The sequence below is a fragment of the Lytechinus variegatus genome, chromosome 1 (genome assembly GCF_018143015.1).
Source record: "Lytechinus variegatus isolate NC3 chromosome 1, Lvar_3.0, whole genome shotgun sequence".
Lineage (NCBI taxonomy): Eukaryota > Metazoa > Echinodermata > Echinoidea > Temnopleuroida > Toxopneustidae > Lytechinus > Lytechinus variegatus.
Window position 1 is genome coordinate 27510995 of NC_054740.1, and position 18779 is coordinate 27529773.

The 18779-nt window shown below is 36.7% G+C and overlaps 1 protein-coding gene across 1 annotated transcript in view; it reads right to left on the reverse strand.

The window, feature by feature from the left end:
* Positions 1–8140: 8140 nt before the first annotated feature.
* LOC121410403 (PDZ domain-containing protein 8-like) overlaps positions 8141–18779 on the reverse strand; it is a 29558-nt gene continuing 18919 nt past the window's right edge. Inside the window, exons 13-17 of the mRNA XM_041602469.1 lie at positions 17358–17442; positions 14240–14334; positions 11984–12290; positions 10425–10487; positions 8141–8622 (exon numbers count right to left, since the gene is read on the reverse strand). Coding sequence (XP_041458403.1) covers positions 8422–8622; positions 10425–10487; positions 11984–12290; positions 14240–14334; positions 17358–17442 — 751 coding nt within the window. The 3' untranslated portion in view covers positions 8141–8421. The remainder of the gene's footprint in view (positions 8623–10424; positions 10488–11983; positions 12291–14239; positions 14335–17357; positions 17443–18779) is intronic.

Here is an 18779-nt window from a genome sequence, read left to right on the forward strand (position 1 = left end):
TGATGACATCACTCACTATTTTTTTGTATTTTATTACATGAAATATTCTAATTTTCTCCGCACTGTCCTGTGGAACAAAGTTTTATTTCTCCCTGGACATGTGGAATTACCATTGTTTAACATTTCATGGTTCAGTCAAGTTGGTCTTTATTTTCAAATCTGTAAAAATTGAAATATTGTATAATTCAAACAATAAAACACAAAAGAAATAGTGAGTGATATCGATTCTCACATTTGCATGTGACTTAATTGTGCATGTAACTATTTTGTGAAAAAAAGGAAACTTTAAAATGTCACAACTTTCTTATTTTTCATCCGATTTTGATGAAATTTTCAGCACTATGCTAGTCTGATTGTTCTCTATTTATTCAAATCAGAATTTTTCTGGGGTAGACTGGACCTTTAAGAATCCATACATGCTCACACTTGTATGGATTCTATCGAGTTTGACCACTGAACAGAATTAGTATCCTCTTGTGCTCTCATTGATGCTATTTTTCTTTTAAACCGCTTCTTTGACAACCAATCTTGTATATTGATTTATTGTATTTATGAAAATTACAAAATTTTATATTGAAATTGTATTCTGAAATGTCCATCCCATTCCATAATAAAGAACATGTTTTATCCCAGGCGGGTGTTTCATAAAGCTGTTCGTAAGTTAACAGCGACTTTAAGAACGACTGGTGATCCCGTCTTGTTGTAAATGGTATATTCATTGGCAATGGCTTAGCGCGTGTAAGAAAGGATCACCAGTCATTCTTAAAGTCGCTCTTAACTTACGAACAGCTTTATGAAACGGCCCCCTGATTCAAGAAAAATAACCCCATAAGAGACCTGGGGGCCGTTTCATAAAGCTGTTCGTAAGATAAGAGCGACTTTAAGAATGACTGGTGAACCTTTCTTATGCGCTTATTAGACCATCGCCAATGCTGTATACCATTTACCACAAGAAAGGATCACCAGTCGTTCTTAAAGTCGCTCTTAACTTACGAACAGCTTTATGAATCACCCACCAGTGCCCTGCCTTACAAAGAGTTACGATTGATCCGATCAACGTCAGCTATATGGAAATCCATTGATATCATAATTTCTTTTCTACAGGAACTTTGCACCAAGTACTTTTTAAATTAAGAGGAGCATACTGAATTGCAAAAACACCAAACAAATGTATGAATTATACATCGTATCTAGAAATATTTTGAAGAAACACGCTTTTTTACATGTTGACGTTACTGGCTTTCCGTAGTTGTGATTGATCGGATCAATCACTATTGTTTGTCAGACAGGGACGTGACCTTCATGGACTGCAGAAGGGTAAGATGAAAATATGTCACTGTGACCTTGACCTTTTGACCTCAAAATCAATAGGCTTCCTTGGAACCATGCTAGTATCATACACATCAAATTATATGAGCCTAGGTTAAGTCAAACTGAAGTTATCGCGTTACAAGGAAAAGTTAACGGACGGACAGATGGATGGACACCGAGCGTGACACCATTATACATGTACATCCTGTCTCGGTATAAAAACAGTAGTCTCTGTATAAGTGAACATTCCATAATAAAGTCCAATAATCAACCAACTCCAGCATTACAATGTATTTCAGACCAGAATATGCAAAATAAATTATGTTTTACTAACATTAAAGGTCAAGTCGACTCCAGAAAAATGTTTGATTTGTATCAATTGAAAAAAAATCAAATATCAAAAGGTCATGAAAATTGGATGTAAAATAAGAAATTTACGACATTTTGAAGATTTATTTTTCACAAAACAGCTACATTTATATGCACAATTCAGTGACATGAAAACGAGATAGTCAATGGTGTCCCTCACTCACAGTTAATTTTGTTTTTTATTGTTTGGAATATACAATATTTTGATTTTCATTGATATGATATTAAGGGCCAATTTGACTGAACCATGTAATGTTTAAACAATGGTACGTGTAATTCCACATGTTAGGAAATAAACTTTGTGTCACAGGACAATAGGGAGAAAATTAGAATATTTTATATAATGGAATAAAAACGAAATAGTGAGTGGGTGACGCATTCAGTCCCCTTGTTTGCACACCCACCAGGATATGCATGTAACTCTGCTGTGAAATTAAGCATAACTTAAAACAATTCAGAACTGTTTTTTCTTATATCCGATTTTGATGAAATTGTCAGTATTATGCTTGTTTGATTTTTCTCTTTTTATTCAAATCAACTTTTTGTTGGAGTGGACTTGTCCTTTGAATTTGAACATGTTCCTATGGTCCCGAGAGATTGGACTTATGGGCAGAGTTGTACATACTGAACATAAAAAGGACACCTTGGAGTGATTTTGGCCAATTTGGAATTGATTTATGCCCATAATTAATAAATAGCAAGTCAAATTTCTCACATTCTAATAACAAACATGTAGTGACTATACACTAAATATAAGCGCACCAACATGCATTTGAATACATTTTACCATCTCTTCTAATTCATGTTGATTCTAAGTTTATGAGTTATGAATTTAGAATAAATAGCAGTACTGCATAATTAAAAAAAAATGTTTCTACAATCATACGAATCACCTACAGGGTCTGTCACATCGTTCCGTGCAACCCATGCGGGTGATTGCCCGCAACTCACCTGCAACAAGGTTTTAAGCATGTTCAAAACATTTCTGCATGGAAATCGGACTTGCGTGCGCTTCTGCGGCACAGTGTTCTGCGGGCAACTGCGTGTGAGTCACGTGCGAGATACTGTCAATGCAAGCGTCCTGCGGGTAGCAAACATACTGTAGTTACCTTCATATCACACGCAACGCTTGCATGGAAGGATATGAGAGTGCCTTGATAATTCAATGAATATGTAACAGTATTAGATCTTAGGCCAGCTAAGACAAAGTCAATATACAGTGCATCCCAGAAAAACAAAACCAGGATTCCCATGCCTTTTTTTCTTCAAAGGCAAATCAATTAAAATATCTCATTTACTTAATCATAAAATTTAATCATTCCTCTACATTTTGATACCTAATGTAAGGTAAACACTTTACGCATTAAAGAGCAAAGCGAGTCTGAAATTTTAATGCAAAATTCAGATTGCGCAGAAATATCGGACAGGAATGGTTCGTGATAAGACGACCGTGCTTATTACACGATTGGCTCATTGGTATTTCTTTTGTATTCTTTGTTTAATAATATTCTCTCACTGATCCCTGAAATGAGAGTGGATTCAGATGCGAACGTAGGTTTCTGCGCAAATTGTGTCTGATATGCCTGAATATTTATCGTTTGTAATCTGTCATGTGTGAACGATTTGCTACGCTGTTGGTCTCAAATTAAAAATGAGATTCCACTCTTACCATAAGTATACATACATATGGTGGTGGGAACATATTCAATAATTGTGAAATCTATCTCTGAAACAGGTTTCCTTTTTTGTAGGACGCACTGTATATACATGGAGGTATATGATAGCCAGTTTCACCAATTCACAAGTAAAGAATGACAGACTTTTCTGTACCTAATAATGGAATTCAATAATAAAAAAAAGGAAAACTGAGCATGCATGAGAAGTCTGCTAAGTAGTGTAATGATATGAAATAAAGTATCATTGATACTATATGGTAACTATGCATGTACTTTGTTATCATCACCAAATGAATAATTTTACACAATACTATTAAAGGGGAAGACCACCCCAAGAAAAAAAGTTGAATAAAAAGAGAAAAATCAACCAAGCACAATGATTAAAAAGGATGGAGCCACCTTCTAAATTTTGCTTGTCTGCTGTGACCTTTATGCATACGTTTTGTGTCCATCAGTCAGTCGGACCAGGCCTTTCAATGAAAAAGTTACGACATTTTAAAATTTGGCTTATTTTCCTAAAGCAGTTACGCAAATGACAGACTCAATGATGTCACCCACCCAATCACTCACTATTTCTTTCTTTGTATTGTATTGTAAAAGTTATACAATACTTCATTCTTTTACAGATTTGACAATGATTAAGGCAATTTCATTGAATCATCAGAGGTTCAACTGTGGCAATTCAGCATGGTCAGGGAGGAATCACACTTTGTTTTACATCATATTCAGGTAAACATCAAAATATTTAAAATAGAATTTATCATTTATTTCAATAATTGGGATACATCCCTTGAACTATTGCTATTCATCAACATGAGTGACTACTAACCGAAGACAATAACACACACACACAAAATTCCTTGAGCAGTGTCCCGGCCATCTCCCTGACCCGAGCATTACGCCCAGTAAATCAATCATGGCCACGTCACGCCCTCTTTTCACTTTGTGTCTTAACTGAGTAAAGATGTTCAAAGCGAAGTCTCTCTCCAACATTAGAATTGGAGACTTTCTTAATTGGCGTTCTTGTTTTCTATATGGCTCATATGTTATATCAATCTGAGTCTAGGTTTAGCACACTAGCGCAAGTTTTCATGTAATTCTAGACCTTGTTGGTCTTCTACATTTGAGCTTGTTTTACCGTCACACGCCGCTTATACATCGAAATACAAAAGAAATAGTGCATATGGGTGACATCATCAGCCCCCTCATTTGCATACCAACCAGGGTTTGCATAATAGGGTTTTTGTGAAATTAAGCCAAACTTTAAAAACATCATCGCTGTCTTATTGAACATCCATTTTTGATGAAATTTCAGCATTAAGCTTATTTGATTTTTCTCTTTTTTTTATTCAATTGAAATTTTTGTTTGGTGGAACAAATCCCTCATGACCCAAACCCAAATCTATATAAGTAGACCCTTTATTGGAGGCAAGAGAAAAATGAAATATTTACTCATCACAACCAAACCTATCATAATAATGTAACATTTAATTCAGAGCCTGTTTTGTTTAAGTAAATACTGTAGGAACTCGGCACTGCAGCTTTCTGCTGCATGAACTCCAAGCTGGTATAAACCAAATAGGATACATTTTACATCTAAGTTGAGCAGTCATAGTGGCTGAATTTATTACTCTCTTGCACCCATTTGGTCAAAGTGGAAATAATGGCAGAACAGGGATTTGAACCCACAAACTCACAAACAAGAGTCAAATGCCTTAACCACTAGATCATAAGAACCCTGTATTAAAGATATAATCTACAGCAAATTCAGAAAAAATGTCTTTTAACTGTTAATGACAATAATAATGATCCGCTTTTATAAAGGGCTGAATATACATCAGAAGGACATCCCCAAGCACTTTAGAGATAATCAGTCATCGGATTCTGGCATGCCCACATACAATGCATGCACCTTCTCCACCCCCTGGGGAGCATTCCAACAAGAGTTCCAAGACTCAATTGCTAGGCATACTATATAGGCTTTCGCATCCTCCCGGGTACCCATTTAACACCTGGGTGGAGAGTGGCAAATTGTGGATTGACGCCTTGCCAAAGGACGCTAGGCCGGGGTGGGATTCGTACACATGACCCTCTGATTACAAGGTGAGAGTCAGAACCGCTACACCACGATGCTTCCACATGATCCTTATTAACCAATCATTCCTGGTTTTCCAAATAAACAAAACAAAACAGAAGTACTGCTCAAACATTAATACTGGATTGGGCTTTAAAGGAAGTACTCACAAAATATAACGAACAGAAGAAAAGAGAATTTTGAGATCACACACATAGATAATCTTGTACATTTCATAGACATCTTGTATATCTAAAAGTTGCGTGACACTTCAGACAGGACTAGACATCTTGTCCTCTTAGAAGTAGTGCCACACATATAGCCCTTCAGATATTTTAGGTAGTCTACCTTCAAGTCACCTCACACCTTACGATTGGTCTGACTGTGACTCAATATTTGGAATTATACGTAAAAATTTATGTGAATATTGATATATGGAACATCTGTTTGAAGTTGTAAAATTATTGTAAGAATACTTATGTTAAAATTTGTGATGATGCTACTATCCTATACTAGAATAAAATTGAAAATCAAGTCTTCATGATGTCATAGCAATTGTACGATTGGCTATGATTTGAAACCAATTTGGTCTTTACTCCAAAATAATGGACAGCAATCTTCTAAAATTGCTATATAGTATTCTTACGGTTAATTTGAATCTTGTACACATTTTCAGAAAATAAGAAAAACACCATTTTGTTCCAAAATCAGATCGTGGACCAATCTAAGGTGTGCTGTGGCCTCTCGAAGATATGCTAGATGGGTTTCATCCACTTTTACAGAGGTTGCTGATAAGGTCCTTGGAACGGACAGTATTTCCTTTAGTTTCCTTTAGTTTCATTCAACATCCCAAGTTGGTCAGTTTGTCAACTCGCTAGTTCGCTCTTCGAACAGAAAATACTTGCAATTGTTGAAAATGATCAATGAATGGCACATAAGTTTCATGCGATACCAATGACAGCAAGAACAAATTGTGGAACAGAAAGTACTCGCTATAGTTGAAATTGAATACTAGTAATTCGAGACTAAGGACAAAATCACAATTGTCACAAGTCTGCCCTTCAAACAGAAAGAACTTGTTATGATTCGATTGTAAATGAGTTGAGAGTAACACCGAAATAGCAAGAATGAATTGACGATTGGCCACACTACTCTGCCCTTCAAGCAGAAAGTACTAGCTTCAGTAAAAAATATTGATCTATCAGTAATTGCAAATATGCAATCAATTACAAGTACATCTCATGGAACAACCTAAAAGATAATAAGAACATTCTTTACCTACTTTCTTTGTGCTTTGTGAGAAATAAATCAATGCATTTTATGTTTAAAGGTACTTCAAATGGGTCCTTTATCAAATATATCACAATCTATATTTGCATATACTATATACAGCAGACATCAAATATAATTGGTAATTTGTAAATTCCCCAAAATATGTACGTCTGAACCTCTATATGTTCCGACAATAAAACTGAAATTTGTATGCTGTCAAATTGCCATGAGGGGAACACAGAGAAAGTTTTATATCAGGCCATATTTGCCAAAAACTTGGAAAAATGTAACTTCATATTATCTGTTGTGTCAGAGGTACTATATGTAGCCGAGTATCAATGAAAACTTGGTGAGTTGCTCTTTAATATTCTGATGAAAATGATTTGAGTTGTAGTATTGACGATCTCTGAATAAAAGCCCTCTAAATCAGCTTAACTTTTCTTTATACATGTAGACACTGGATAGGCAATACAAAGATTGTTTTCAGAATATGTGTAGATGCTTTTAAACATTTATTTATAAAAGTCTCAAAATTGCCAAAAAGTGAGTTAAGTCCATCTGAAGGTGTCATTGATAACTAGATACCAAAATAACTACGACCATAATGCCCTTCTATTAGTAAAATGTGGCTCAGAGGCAAGAAGGCAGATACAATATTTGATTAAATATATGACACCTGTTGCATGTCAAAGGTGTGTGATATATCTAATTTCTAGTGTACATATCCACACGTCAGTGAAATTTTCATGACGGCATACATGTGCATGAATGGTATCAGAGTGCATATACAGTGTGTACATATACACAAAACAAGCACACGCACAAAGCTGTATTCAGTTTTAATACAGTGTCTTCAATGAAAAAATGATAATCCTCAGTTTCATTTTTTTTTCTTTTGGAATGCTCGAGACAAAATTAAGAAATACTTTTCACTCTTCACCTACTCCGACTGAGCTTAACAACAAACCAGACTTGCTAAAGCTACATGTATAGCTGTTTTTTTTTTCAATGCATGGCATAAGCATGATTATAGAGAACAGAATACATTTCCTGACATACATGAAAAGTGGTAAAACACATATCCTTTTCCTTCTTTTCATGGACATGTTGGATCCTTGCAAGTAAGCGCATTGTTAGTGTTCAGGGTCCTGTTTCATCCAACTTGTTATAAAAACAAAGTTGAAGTAACAGTTAAAAGCTACTGAAATCCTTCAACCTAATTGGCTGATAAGTCTTTCTGGCACAGGACCCAAAGCATGGATGACAAGGGAGTTGTAGGGAACGGTACATTCATACTAGAGCAATTAAGAGAAAGAACTGTGTGTACCTAGATGTATGTTCAAAGGTTATATTCAAACCTCAAGTTTCCATTGCAGTGATGAAGTAATGTATGCCTGAACAAAAAAAAAAGGTGTCTCTTGTCCTTTTTTTTCTGGGGGGGGGGGGGGGGAGAGCCTCACATCCCACTGAATTGAAAAAAAAAAATGAGTGTAGCTGCTAAGCTCTGTCATGCAATGTTGAGAAGAGCCTCCAGTTTATGCAGAAATATTCACAACCTAGCACATCAGCCGATTCATGATTTTGTGCGAGCTTCATTACAGTAGATTGTGGGGGTTTTGCAGACTCCATTCTCGTTACTAAGCAATGGACGTACCAATGACACTCACTGCAAGGTCTTGAGCTGCTGAATACAGGATGAACAGGGGCAGCCACAGCATTTCACAGCGTCTCGTTGCAATGCTGGATGCCGGCGCAGTAGTGCAGCATGAGGTTGGCCAGCGTCTGCATGCGCTCCTCACTCTGAGCGAGGGCACCCTCCAGCGCCTGCTTCTGCTTGCGGCGCCTGGACATCTGGACTTCCTTGGCGAGCTGGAGCTGGCGGTCCGCCTCCTCGTCGATCTCTGTCTGGAGCTTCTCAATCTGTAGAGGGTCATGGATAGAACAACAGAGGAGATGTAATGGGCAACATCAGAGTTGAGTTCTACAAAGATTGAAGGCTGACTAATAATTGCACTTAATTTACACATTGCGTATTGTACTCATGATGCATCTTCACCTCGATTTAGTAGACAAGAGATATGCACTACGACATATCAATCGATGGAAATCAATGACATTTTGTGAATATTAGAACAAGTTTATGTAAGCTTGAAGTTTAGTCAGACTTTATGGCCTGTATTCTGAAGTTGGGTTTAACTCAAACTCAGGTTCATAGTTGTGGTTCAATTACGGATAGCCCTAATGGTAGAGATACATGTATCATATTTCAGCTCATTCGGCTCTCAAATCATTCACCATTTTCTAGGAAGTATAAATAGATGATTGTCTTCACCATCAATGAATCGGAAAAGAGCAAAATAAAAGAAACATACAACTCGATAGAAATTTTGACACATTTGGCTTCCCATACTTATAGCACAGAGTTAGACCATGGTCTAAGTTAAAGGGGAATCCAACCCAAATAAAAACTTGTTTTTATAAGAAAAAGAAAAATCAGACAAGTTGAAAGGTGAAAGTTTGAACAATATTGGACAAGTAACAAGAAAGTTATGATTTTTTAGAAGTTGTAAATATTGGTAATCACTATACCTATGGAGACTTCAAATTGGCCGCTTATGTGATGTCGTAGTGATGTAAGGCAAGGACTACTCTTCCATGCACTTCAATACATATTATGGCTAAAATGTCATTTTCCCCAAAGGTTTTATTTCAAATTCTATTTTTCTTTCATGAGGACATTAAACAATATACTACCTGGGTTATATTTAGATTACTGCCCCAGGGGAATGGGAAATTAGGAGAAAACCACAAATCCCTGATAATAAAGTACATGGCCTATGGGAAAGTTGTCCTTGCCCCTTGTCATAATTTACTTACCCAGTTGCCAATTTGATATCTACATGGTATTACTGATCTCAATTTTAAAGCAGCTATAACTTTCTTATTGTTTGTCCGATTTCTTTCAAACTTTCACCATTCTGTTTAATTCATTTTTCTCCTTCCCAACACAACATTCTATGGCCAAGGCTGGATTCCCCTTTAAACCTGACTTCAGAATACGGGCCTAAATCAACAGATACCCCCTTGATGTGACACATTTTCTTGCAAGGCTAACAGTCTTCTCCTCAATAGCTAATGCCATGTTATATTCTTGGTGGCTTTAAATTTTGTGACGTCTCAAATTGATATATATTCATATCTCAAATTTGGGTGCCAGTATAAGAAACATACACATGCGCACTACTATCCTCCTGCATGTACTTAAAAATGTGTTGCTATATCAGGTGAGTGTTTCATAGAGCCGTCTGTAATTTACGATCGACCTTATGAGCGATGACTGGTGTTCCTTTCTTGTGGTATTAAAATCATACACATATTTTCATTAGTGTTGATGTAGTCCTTAAGAACCGCTCACCAGTCATTCTTAAAGTTGCTCGTAACTTACAAACAGCTTTATGAAACACCCGCCCGAACCTTTCACTTTTCCTATAACTCACACTTGTGGGGGTCCATATTATCCCTGTTCCCATTTAATTTTCTAAATAACATTATTACAATTATGATAACCCGGTTCTCCCTGCAGAAATAGTTGCAATCAAACGCAACTAGACTTTCAACCAAAGAAATACATGTATTAGGAACTTGCACTTGATTGTTTAGTGGCACATAAATCCAATTTTATTCTGTAACAAGCGTGAGTTGAGTTATAAAAACAAACGTACCATTGCCTCTAGTTTTTCTTTCCTCTCATTGACTGGAGAATCAATGAATAGCTCACGACCCATCTAAAAATAAAGAAAAACGGTACGTATGAGATGTTAATTATCAAAATAAAGCATGACTGAACATTTATTTGCAGCTAGATGATACTGGATAATTCTATTGGTCCATGAATGCTTAGATATACAAAGTTTTAGCTTCCAATGGCTTTCAACATATCAAAATAAACCTTGGAAAACAATTTTAAAAATTAAATACCGATACATGTCTCATATCAACTGTCCACATGTATTGAACGTAAACAAGTTTTCACAGATTTAACGGGGGGGGGGGGGGGGGAGTGGAAGTGTTATTGTAGTTGTAGTGAAAGAGTGGAGTTTTAAAAAGCCTTTAAAGGACAAGTCCACCCCAACAAAAAGACGATTTGAATAGAAAGAGAAAATTCAAACAAGAATAACACTGAAAATTTCATCAAAATCGGATCTGAAAGAAGAAAGTTCTGACATTTTTAAGTTTTGTCTAAATTTCACAAAACAGTTATATACACACCCTAGTTAGTAAGCAAATGAGGGGACCGATGACATCACCCACTCACTATTTCTCTTGTATTTAATTATATGAAATATTTAAATTTTCTCCTAATTGTCATGCGGGAAAAGTTTTATTCCTCCCTGATCATGTGGAATTCTATTGTTTCAACAGTTTGTGGTCAAACAAGATGGTCATAATTGTCAAAACCGTAAAAAATGAAATATTGTTTAATTCAAACAATAAAAAACAAACGAAAAAGTGAGTGAGTGACATCGACTCTCTCATTTGCATATAACTGAGTTGAGCATAGAACTGTTTCGTGAAAAATAAGCGACTCTTTGAAATGTCATAACTTTCTTATTTTCCATCCGATTTTGATGAAGTTTTTAGCATTATTCTTTGATTTTTCTTTATTCATTCAAATCATTTTTTTTTCTGGGGTGGACTTGACCTTTAATACTTGGATTGGAATTATGCAATAATTACTAATTACTGCTTTTATACAATACTGCCCTACATGCTAATGGAGGCATTACGAGCAGAAAGTAAGTAAGGATAATAACAATATCGAACATTAATATACTGCTTAATACAATGATTCAAATTGCTGCTTATATTATCTCAGAATAATGTCAGGTATATGGTTGACATATTCAAAGATAAAGTAACAAAACGTACTCAATTATGGTCAAATTAAATAGTGAAATATACCAATCCATAAGTAACGGTTATAAGGTCATCAGGGCCTAACTCAATTATATGAATATTTGATTTGATTTGATTTATTTTTTCTTCTGCATTCATAATATTTGTAAAACAAACATGATATATCGGTAATTGATCTTGGTATGAATCGTACAAAATATTAACGTCATTCTAAACAAATATGATCTACTACCAACAAAGAAAATCCAGCATTTACAGTTTGCAGGAGAATTGTCATTATGAGCAGATTGCTTGAAAACAGTGACAGCTACATACATGTAATAATTCATTTTGGAACAAAAATGCAAATTAGTGCAGTGCAAACCTCTCTGACCGCCGTCATGACCATCGCATCGGTATCATCCACTCTGTTTCCTTCCGCAGCGTTCAACTGCCTCAGACGCCTCTTGAGCTTGCTCAGTCTCCTCACCATCGCCTCGACATCCTCCTCCTCCTCGTCCTCTTCTTCGGATTCATGGGGCGAGGGGGCAGGGGACGGACTTGGGGACGGGTGGGGTGTGCCCCTGCGGCCGGCCGCGCCCGCCAGAGACTGGGCGGCGGCCTCCAGCTGCCGCGTCTGGCTGAGTTCTCTGGTGGGGGAGGATTGGTCAGTACGGCGAGCAGCCCGGTTCCTAGCAACACAAAATAGGTATACAGTTGAGCTTTGATAGCCACACCCTTCTTGTTCCTAGAATATGAAACTAGAATGTATACATTCTTGTATTCCGAAAGGATGCGAAAGCCTATGTAGTATGCCTAGCAACTGAGTCTTGGAACTCTTGTTGGAATGCTCCCAAGAAAGTGAAGAAGGCGCATACATTGTATGCAGGCATGCAAGAATCCAATGACCAGGGTAATAATATATCTATCTGTAAAGCACTTTAGAGACATTGTTCCAATATGTTAAGCACTATAGAAATGCGGAATATTATTAATATTTTTCCTTGAGAACAGGTAATGGTCAAGAAATATAAAGAGTAAATGATATAAATATTGAATTTTCTCTCAGATTGACCAATCATATTACAGAATTCATGAACACAGGCTAAGGGATAAATACAAAATCTTGTGTCAACAAAGCACACAAGATGAAGATCAAAGATGCCAATATATATCTTATTTTTGATCTATTATGTATTCCCCTCATGTACACAGCAGTTTATTGCATCAGGGCTTCAGACTTAACATCGCTTTTATATTAAGCAAAAGAGGTGTAATCTGTCTTGCCACATCTGAACACAAAACGTAGCTGAGCTGTGAAGCATCCTATTTAAGCCAGGGGATTTTTTCATCAATATTTTCCTCCGACAAGTTGTCAGATCTTACAACTTTCCTTGATTCTGATTGGCTTCGACGCACTGTTACTAAGGTAACTGTCGGATAAAACAGGACTTGTCAGATCAAGCCCTTTCATGAAACCCTCCCCAGGTTTACAAGTACATAGTGCAGGGCAATAATCTAAAGGCCACCGCACACCTTACGACCCGACCGGTTGCCGACTGGCTTGCGACTGGGTGAAGGGGAGATGAATCGCAAGGCAGTCATAAGCCTCGACACCGCACACCTTGCGATCCGATCTGCGACTCACGCATGCGCTTTTTGCTTTTTGGCATAGCATCTGAGAAATTGCGCTTACTACTGCGTATACACGTTGTTTATAATACGCGTTATGCAACTCTGCTGTCTGATTGGCTGGAGGTTGGATTGAGCTTGCGATCCAGTCATAAGGATTCAACATGTCAAATCCTTCCGATTTTCCTTGCGACTTGTCTCTGACTGGTCTGCGACTGTGAAGCTGACAAGCGCTGTGACGTCACATCTCCCCTCACTCAGTCGCAAGCCAGTCGGCGACCAGTCGGGTAGTAAGGTGGGCGGTGGCCTTGATAAATCTTCATATTGAAGATACAAAGCTATGATGCTACATTCAAATGCAAATGCAAGTTATTGGCAGATTCAGGAGTTGAGGGCCCCCTCTATATTATACAGAATCATCCTTTGGGCATTTATATTTCTTTAACTAAATCTAGGAAAATAGTCATCTGCACCCCCTCTATTAAAAAATTTGATGCTTGCACCCCTTTTTATCAAAATCATGCATCTTCTACTGCCCATCAAACGCAAAGTGTTTTCTGAATGTTGAAAATTAATGACAAAAAAACTAAACAGGCTAAAAATTTTTGTGGTTTGCTACTAATGAAAATTAATAAAAGATTAAAAACTAAATAAATCATATTTTGTAAAAAAATATACAAGAAAAGAGTTGACATAAAAATATTTCATATTGTGATATAATTCTTTCCTAATTTTTTTCCATGTATAGCTCTTTTATTAAGCTAAGCAAAGTTTTAAATACACAATTTTAATAAATCATAAACAACCGATTATAGAGTAATGATCGATTAAACGTAAATTTATTAATTATCATTATCCAATGCTAATTAAGCTTTAGTGTTACGCATGACAGATTTTTCTCCATTATTTTCAACTAAACTTTTTGTTGGAATGGTTTCAGCATATTGGTATTAAAATCATCAACAATAATCAAAAGAACAAACATCTCGCAGCGGTGGCATTGTCTTACCTATCACACGGGATGCTGGCCTGCGTTTTCTCTGAACATTTCTTGTGGCATATCAGTTTACAAACAAGGCACTGCAGGGCATACTTTGTCCATACCTAAATCATACGAGAGTAACATACCCACAATGCATTGCAAACATGCTTGTAATAGGTCACACATGCACGTATTCTGGTTGGCTGTCTCTCACAAAGAGTTTAAAAGGGGAACTTTACCCTGATGATAAGTTAGTTTGAAACAGAGGGTCGTGGGTTCAAATCCCAGCCATGGCGTAATTTCCATCAGCAAGGAATTCATCCACAGTGTGCTGCACTCGACCCAGGTGAGGCAAATGGGTACCGACAGGAAGTAATTCCTCAAAAAAGCTGTGTGCACATGAATAGGTAGCCTAGCTTAGCCGGGTAATAATAATAGCAGGGCCTACTGGGAGAACAGTTTTTGGAACTGAAGTGGCTACCCTGGGTAAATACATGTATACCGTTAATATTATTATCATTATTATTACTTCTAATAAGAGTAGAAAATTCAGAAAACAATATTGGTGAGGTTTGATCAAAGTCTGTCAAAGAATAAGAATAGAATTTTTCAAAAGTTATCATTTTATGACATCAAAGACTATATTTAGCAGCTCCTCCAACAAACCAAGTTATTGTCAGATGAATTTCCCCTTTAATCTAACAAACCAACTTATTGTCAGAGGAATTTCCCCTTTAATCCAACAAACCAACTTATTGTCAGATGATTTTTCCTTTTAATCTAACAAACCAACTTATTGTCCGGGTGAATTTCCCCTTTAATCCAACAAACCCAACTTATTGTCCGGGTGAATTTCCCCTTTGATCTAACAAAACAACTTATTGTCAGATGAATTTCCCCTTTGATCTAACAAACCAACTTATTGTCCGGGTGAATTTCCCCTTTAATCCAACAAACCCAACTTATTGTCCGGGTGAATTTCCCCTTTGATCTAACAAAACAACTTATTGTCAGATGAATTTCCCCTTTAATCCAACAAACCAACTTATTGTCAGATGAATTTCCCCTTTAATCCAACAAACCAACTTATTGTCAGATGAATTTCCCCTTTAATCCAACAAACCAACTTATTGTCAGATGATTTTCCCTTTTAATCTATCAAACCAACTTATTGTCAGATGAATTTTCCCTTCAATCTCACAAACCAACTTATTGTCCCGGTGAATTTTCCCTTTATTGTCCGGGTGAATTTCCACTTTGATCTAACAAACCAACTTATTGTCCAGGTGAATTTCCCCTTTAATACAACAAACCAAACTTATTGTCCGGGTGAATTTCCCCTTTAATCCATCAAACCCAGCTTATTGTCCGGGTGAATTTCTCCTTTAATCCATCAAACCCAACTTATTGTCCGGGTGAATTTCCCCTTTGATCTAATAAACCAACTTATTGTCAGATGAATTTCTCCTTTAATCTAACAAACCAACTTATTGTCCGGGTGAATTTCCCCTTTAATTCATCAAACCCAACTTATTGTCCGGGTGAATTTCCCCTTTGATCTAACAAACCAACTTATTGTCAGATGAATTTCTCCTTTAATCCAACAAACCCAGCTTATTGTCCGGGTGAATTTCTCCTTAAATCCATCAAACCCAACTTATTGTCCGGGTGAATTTCCCCTTTGATCTAACAAAACAACTTACTGTCAGATGAATTTCCCCTTTAATCCAACAAACCAACTTATTGTCAGATGAATTTTCCCTTTAATCCAACAAACCAACTTATTGTCAGATGATTTTGCCTTTTAAACTATCAAACCAACTTATTGTCAGATGAATTTTCCCTTTAATCTCACAAACCAACTTATTGTCCCGGTGAATTTTTCTCTTTATTGTCTGGGTGAATTTCCCCTTTGATCTAACAAACCAACTTATTGTCCAGGTGAATTTCCCCTTTAATCCAACAAACCAAACTTATTGTCCGAATTTCCCCTTTAATCCATCAAACCCAGCTTATTGTCCGGGTGAATTTCTCCTTTAATCCATCAAACCCAACTTATTGTCCAGGTGAAATTCCCCTTTGATCTAACAAACCAACTTATTGTCCGGGTGAATTTCCCCTTTGATCTAACAAACCAACTTATTGTCCAGTGAATTTCTCCTTTAATCCTTCAAACCCAGCTTATTGTCCGGGTGAATTTCTCCTTTAATCCATCAAACCCAACTTATTGTCCGGGTGAATTTCCCCTTTGATCTAACAAACCAACTTATTGTCAGATGAATTTCTCCTTTAATCTATCAAACCAACTTATTGTCCGGGTGAATTTCCCCTTTAATTCCAACAAACCCAACTTATTGTCCGGGTGAATTTCCCCTTTGATCTAACAAACCAACTTATTGTCAGATGAATTTCTCCTTTAATTCAACAAACCCAACTTATTGTCCGGATGAATTTCCCCTTTGATCTAACAAACCAACTTATTTTCCCGGTGAATTTCCCCTTTAATTCAACAAACCAACTTATTGTCCAGTAGAATTTTCCCTTTAATCTAACAAACCAACTTTTTGTCTGGGTGAATTTCCATCTTAAGTATGACTTTACTTCATTTTTTAATGTGACCAGCCATACTCTATTTTTCTTTAAAAAATAATAAATTAGCAAAAGAATATAATGATAGAAATTTGTTTATGAACAAAATTAACATTTTACTAATGAATAACAACAGCACAGCTTTTATATGAATATATAAGAGCTCTTTTTACTTAATTCTACCATGGATATACTTCTCTGTCAGAGTAGTACATGTAGGTCCATTATTCTACATAGCATTTTTTTTAACTATTGTTCTTAATTTTGATTTGAAGATATTCAATGATGGAGAGCTTCTTATGTCTATATGCTTACAAAATGTTTTAGAAGAGGATTCCTAATGCTCAAAAGGCTACACACATGAAAAATGCAATCTCAAAATGCAAGAAATTTCTCCAATTCTACTAAATGAAGTAATTTGCATGAAAACAAGGAGAAAAATTACATACATGTAATAGTGGAAACTTGCTCACTGTCTATATTCTATTTTGTGAAAAAGGAAAGAAAATACACATCACAATGCAGAGTTTTTTTAATCATCACAGAAGTAGCTTACCTTTTTGCCACAAAAGTCACATCGTGTGGGCGAGGAGAACTGTGTGCCTACCAATTTATGAGGCTGCCCAACTGGGCCATGGAGACTAGAAGTATGGCATTGGGGAAAAGTTGTTTTGAAGGGAAGAAGGGCATTGTGATCGTATCCGAATTGCGGATGAATGAAGGGAGAGTAAGAGAGAGAGAGAGAGAACGAAGAGTGGGGTGAGAACATAAAGAGAGGGGGTGGGGTGGAAGGAGGATAGAGAGAATGACAGTGAGGGCAAAAGGAAAAGACACACACACAGAGAAAGAAAGACAAATTGGAGAGGGGAAGGGAAAGAGGGATGGGTCATAAAAATAAATCAAAAGAGGAGGTGATGGCAAAGAATGAATGAGAAAATGATAGGAGAAAGAGAGAGACATAAACATAAATAGAGGAAGAGAGATAGGAAAGGGGAAGAGAAAGAAGATTTAGAAATCAATTGTAAGGGGATTGGTACGGCAAAGGGAGAAAGAATGATAACAGGAGGGGGAGAGAGATAGGGAGGAAGAGAGATAAAGCAAAAGAGAAATTGGGGTGGAAAGGGAGAGAAAGAGGTGTCATAAATAAATTGAAAGGAAAGTGATATAGCACAGGGAGAAAGAATGATGAAAGAGAGAGAGACTTACACAGAAATAGAGGGAGAGAGAGTGGGGAAGGGAAAGAGAGGGGTGATAAATTACAGGGGAAGTGATGGTAAAGGAGAAAGAATGATAATAGGAGAGAGAAGAAATTTGAGGGGAAAGTAAGTAATGGGACAGATAAGAAATAAATCGAAAGGGGAGGGGAGGATGAAGCCAGAAAGAAGCACAGAAGAAGAGGGGGAGAGATAGATAGAAAAGGTGGAGGAGAGCAAGATGGATGGTGAGGGAGGGATGGGAAAGATGGAGGAGGTAAGAGAGGGAAGGGTTAGTTGGGAGGAGAAAACAAGATACGGAAGAATATCAAGGGGTGGAAGAGAATGATAGGAGAGGCAGGAGCGGCGTATGGAATGGTGTCGATGGGAGTTAAGGCAAGGCAGGAGAAGAATAATATCCATGAGAAAATGGAAATAAAAAGGGAGAAAAGAAGACAAAAAAATGATATCAGTGCATCTAATATGAAGACATTCAATGGAGAATGCAAATATATATGCAATAAGTATTGCAGGGAATGCTGATGCATATCAATCATAGGTCTACTCAGCATGTCACATGCTGCCAGGTATCTACCAATCATGAAAGGCACATTCATAAATGTAATGTCAATGAAATTCAAGAATGTATTTTCTCACAGCATTGCGAAACAGTATACATGCGATACCCTCAGAAGTCAAAGAAATTCTAACAGAAAAAATAAAAATGTTAAAATAAAGGTACACATTTCTTTCTAAATCTCAGCACATTATATTTCACAATCGTG